General features: G+C 44.9%; 1 protein-coding gene across 3 annotated transcripts in view; it reads right to left on the reverse strand.

Moving 5' to 3' along the window:
• Positions 1-1,302: 1,302 nt before the first annotated feature.
• CHCHD6 (coiled-coil-helix-coiled-coil-helix domain containing 6) overlaps positions 1,303-4,878 on the reverse strand; it is a 350,778-nt gene continuing 347,202 nt past the window's right edge. Inside the window, exon 5 of one of the 3 annotated variants that reach the window (XM_069083837.1) lies at positions 1,303-1,905. In XM_069083837.1, the coding sequence (XP_068939938.1) occupies positions 1,447-1,905 (459 nt within the window). In that variant the 3' untranslated portion in view covers positions 1,303-1,446. The remainder of the gene's footprint in view (positions 1,906-4,878) is intronic. The other 2 variants (XM_069083836.1, XM_069083835.1) reach the window with 2 other exon arrangements.

A 4,878-nucleotide genomic window follows, 5' to 3' on the forward strand; every position in this document is an offset into this window, starting at 1 on the left:
TGCTCTCTTTTGTGTTTGGGTTTTGTTTTGTCCCTTCTTTCTCACTGTTCACTCCATTGGTTATAATCCTTCTTTACAACTAGACTAATGTTCAGTGTGAAGGTATTTGTAGAACCTATATTGGATTGCATGACATGGAGGGGGAAGGAACGGGAGCAGGGGAGAAAATTTGCAACTCAAGGGATTGTGGAACTGAATGTTGTAATCTAAAAGTACATAAATAAATAAAAAAAAAGAAAGTCCACAACAGATGGGAAGGTCTTAGACCCAAACATAAATAATAGCACTTTCTTGCACTAGCAGGAAAACTGGAAACAAAGCCATTGACCATCGGTTGGGGAATGGATGAACAAAGGATGGTGTGTGAATGTAATGAAACATTATTGTGCCAAAGCAAATGATAAATATGAGGAATCCAGAGGAACATGGGAAGACTTGTATGAACTCAAGCAATGGGAAATAAGGGGAATCAGAAGAACAATATTCACAAAGCCTACAATCACACCAATGAAAATGACACTAAAGACCTTGGGAAAGTCACTTAACCCCAATTGCCCTCCAAAAAAAAAGATGGAAAATGACACTAAAATGAAGCCAGGATATGTAAGTATATTGTCCAATCTTGGCTCTAGAAGAGGTAAGGAAATGCACTTTCTATCTTTTGTTGGGAGAGCAGGGACTCTGTGTATAGTAAAGGTGCTGGGATGCTCTGGGATATCCTTGGGTGGCTCCTGTCCCCCAAGAGCCTCCAGACCGGGGAGGGGTGGCTAGAGGAACAAGAAAAAGCCAAGGCTCCTACCCATGAAATAGTTAATAACACTGGCTTCAGGGTGTCAGAGAGGACCCAAGTGAGAGTGAAGAATAGGACCAGTGGGTCCTGAAGGGGGAGGGGATGTCAGGCCTCAGTGATCAATCAGGAGAGAGGATGAACTCTTGGAAACTTGAGAGGTTGACCTGCAAAGCTGATGCCTTCGGGCTAGGGAACGTGAGAGAAATACTTTCACTGGGGATGTTCCCAAAGAGCTTGGGAGCGTGGGGAGGGGGCAATTGGAAAGAAAGGTCTCACCCTGCCTGGGGCATTGCTCAACTCATAAAGCTTGCACTGGAGAGAGGCAGCCTTATTTCTCTTATTTATTTCACAAAGACACTTGGAAGGTTTTACTGCATTCTAGGGGAGGGAGGGGCTAGGGATTGCTATTCCCCTTGTTTTACAGATGGGCAAACTGAGGTAAGATGAGGGGAAATAATAAAGTGCATCACACAGCCAGAACTAGAGCAGAATTCTTTTATTTTTTAATAATAGCATTTTATTTTTTCCAATTACATGTAAAGGCAATTTTCAACATTAATTTTTTTTTTAAAGGTTTGGAGTTAGAAATTTTTCTCCTTCCCTTCCCTCTCTCCTCTCCCCTCCCCAAGAAGGCAAGCAATAGAGTAGAATCCTTATCACCCCCCCCACCTTTTTTTTTCTGTTCTATGGCCATACCTTCCCAGGGGACCCCCACAGAGAATTCCTTGATGGGAAGAGGAGATTACAAAGAAAGATGGAGACGGCATTGCTCTAAATTCTGCCCCAAAGACTTCAGCTCCCTCCATGAACCTCAGAAGAGGGTAGTAGATGTACACATATAACATGTATATCAAATTGCTTGCCTTCTCAAGGAGGGGGCTGGGGAAGAGAATTTCAAATTCAAAAACAAGAAAGTTAAAAATTGTTTTTACATATAATTGGGGGGAAAACAAAAATGTGAAATCACAAAAAAGAAGGGGGTAGTAGAAAGAACCTTGAATCAAGAAGCTGGCAGATCTGGAACCAAGTACCAGTTTTCCTCCTAACTTACTGTGTGACCTTGGCTCAATTCTTTTATGTCTTTGACTGGAAGTTGGTAGTCCAGTAGTGAGGTTCTGGAAAAAAATAAGGTGCAAACTCACTTGTCAGAGCCTGGAGTGGTTTCTGGAGCACAGTTCAAGGTGCCTCTATGCAGGAGGTGGAAATGGAGTGGAGGTGGCATGCTTGGGAATTGGTTGCCATGAAACCAAGTAGAGGCCTAGGTTAAATCAAGCAGAAGCTGGCCTTTCCCAGCCCCTGCTGGTGCCTGAAGTGGAGCCTAGTGTGAAGGAGATAGGGATGATGGCTGGAATGGAGGCAGTTTGCTTTGGAGTTGCTGGTCAGGAAGATAAGACATGAACTTGACACTCATGAAGCTTGCAATCTAGAAAGACAATCTAAACAACAACCGGGATAACTATAATATACAATATTACTTGATAAAAGAATCCAAGAGGTACAAAGTACCATGGGAGGTCAGGAGAGGAAATTTGTTACCCACAGGGGCTGTGGTGAAAGAATTCACAGAGGTGATATCAGATGAGGGAGTTTACATGACTCCAGAGAACTAATGGTTAAGCCTGTTACCCTGCTTCTGACTGAAGGCCTCAGGGTACAGAATGAGCCACATTTTGGGATATAGTCAATATGGGAATTTGTTTTGCTTGACTATACATATTTGTTACAAGAGTTTGTTCTTTTTTTCCTTTCTTTTCTTTTTTTTTCTAGTGTGGGAGAGGTAAGAAGGAGAGAAGAAAAATACTTATTAATTGGAAAAAAAATTAAAGGAAGGAGTTTAATGGGCAAAGAAGGAGGGTCTGTATGAGTAAAGACGTAGGCATGTTTGGAGGACAGAAAGTATTTCAGTTTGGCTGGTGTGTGGAGGACTGGAAGGGAATATTTCAAGTCTGAAATGGCACTGTGGCACCAGGTTCTGAAAGCCTGGGATAAGAGGCAAAGAAATCGATAGGAGGTAAATAATTCGCCACTGATAATGCTGGAGTAAATGATGACATGACTGAAACCATGAAAGAGGAATATTAGTCTGGTGGAGCTGTGATGGCTGGATGAGAGAGATGGACAGACCGATAGTCAGAGGCACAGTATGGAGAAGGCCACTGGTATGGGATGGAGGACCTGCCCAAGCTTGGGGGGGGGGGGCAGTGGGAACAGATGAAAGCAGAATGATATGAGAGGCTGCCTCAGAGGGGTAGGCTGTGGGACTTGTCAGCTGATCCAGAATGAGAGGTGAAGGAGAGGGAAGCTGGGAGCTTGGGGAGATGGTGGTGTTACTGACAGAGCCATGGGATTGGAAGGACAACCCAGTTTGAGTCAAAGATAATAAGTTCATCCATTAGTTCTTGCCCCGATGAGGCTCCCAGCCCAGACAAATGTTATTATTACTACTATCTCAATGAGGCTGCCAAAGAGGTTAAGGAGGAGGTCATTATAGTCACTGGTATAGTCTCTTTCCTTACACATCTGACCCTGAGACCCAGGGAAGCCAGGCTGCAGCCAAGTAATACCCCGAGAACCAGATGGGGAGAGGTAATTGGGAGTGACAGAAACAGCCCAGCCTTGAGCAGTGGGTGGGCAGAGGTGGGGGAGGAGACCCACAGCAGAGTCTGATTTTGCTCCCTTCCCCCTCATTCCTGCTCCCTTTGTACTAATTTGGCTCCAGAGCCTTTGGGATGTCCTCCCTGGGATCTAAGGACAGTGGCTGAGGCCAGGTCTCCCAGAGACAAGATCCAGTGGGCTCTAGACCATCCTTCTTCCGAGACTCCAAAGTACTTTGATGAACCACTGAGGCAGGGAAGCAAATGAATTACAGACTTTTAAAGTAATAAATGGCTTCAGATCGCAGCTCAGTCAACACCCCTTCTCATCCCACTTGAGAGTAGAGAAAACTGGCCCAGAGAGAAAAGGGACTTGTTTGAGGTCACAAAAGGGCAGAGCTGGGACTCACACCTGGTCTTTGGATTCCACTTGATCATACAAGAGCCAATGTTGTACACACACTGCAGAGAAAAGCAGACAGGAATCAGGATATCTGGAGCTTTCATCCTGGCTGGTTATGGGACCTGGGGCAAATTGCTTCCCCACTCCCCACTCTCATATTTTGAATGAGAAGAACAGATGGTTTCCATGGCCCCTCCCAACCCAGATAGTTTTCTTCTGGGAAATGCAGTGGATAGAAAGCTGGACTTCCAGCCAGGAAGACTTGAGTTCAAGTCCTGCCTTTGACATATATTGTCCATGTGGTCCTGGTCAAGTGACATGTGCTCCCATTGTATTGCCAGAGGGTGTCAGACCATGGGCTTGCAACACTCCCCAATAAAGCTGAACCAGATTAAAATGGAAATAGAAGAAGGGTGTATGGGAGAAGATATGGGAGAGAGCAGATTGGAGGAGGGGATATCCTGTGGGACTTCTATTTTGGGGTGGTGGGTAGGGGAAAAACGGGGAGAAAATTTGTAACTCAAAATCTGGCGGAAACAAATGATGTAAATCAGAAGTTAATAAAGCATTTGAAAAATGGAAATAGAAATGCATAATGTTAATTTGTGGTTTTCTAAGTCAAAACGTGGCCAGCAAGGACTGTTTTTATTTGAGTTGGACACCATTGGGCAATTTTCTAAGATTATACATTGCAGAGAAGATACCACCTGCTCTGGTGGAGGGCCCCTCACCCATGAGTTCCCTGCAGGTTCAGTCACTTTCTCTCCCCTCTGAGAGGAGACCCTGGTTCCAGACCCTGACCCAGGGCCTGCTGCCTCTTTCCTGGTCTCTCTCTGCTGCCATCATCAACCCTCCATCCACTGGGAACACCACTGCTACTTGGATGGTTGAGCCATCAAGAACCTTCCTTAAACTCCCTATAGCATATTGGATGGAGGTTAAATTCCTTTGCCCAGGCATTCAAGGCTCTCCACTCACAATCCAGCCCCCAACCTCCTATCCTGATTATCTATCTATCTATCTATCTATCTATCTATCTATCTATCTGTCTGTCTGTCTGTCTGTCTGTCTGTCTGTCTGTCTGTCTGTCT

The sequence above is a fragment of the Petaurus breviceps genome, unplaced genomic scaffold (assembly GCF_028583685.1).
Source record: "Petaurus breviceps papuanus isolate PSGF00001 unplaced genomic scaffold, PetGlider_PUasm1.0 174, whole genome shotgun sequence".
Lineage (NCBI taxonomy): Eukaryota > Metazoa > Chordata > Mammalia > Diprotodontia > Petauridae > Petaurus > Petaurus breviceps.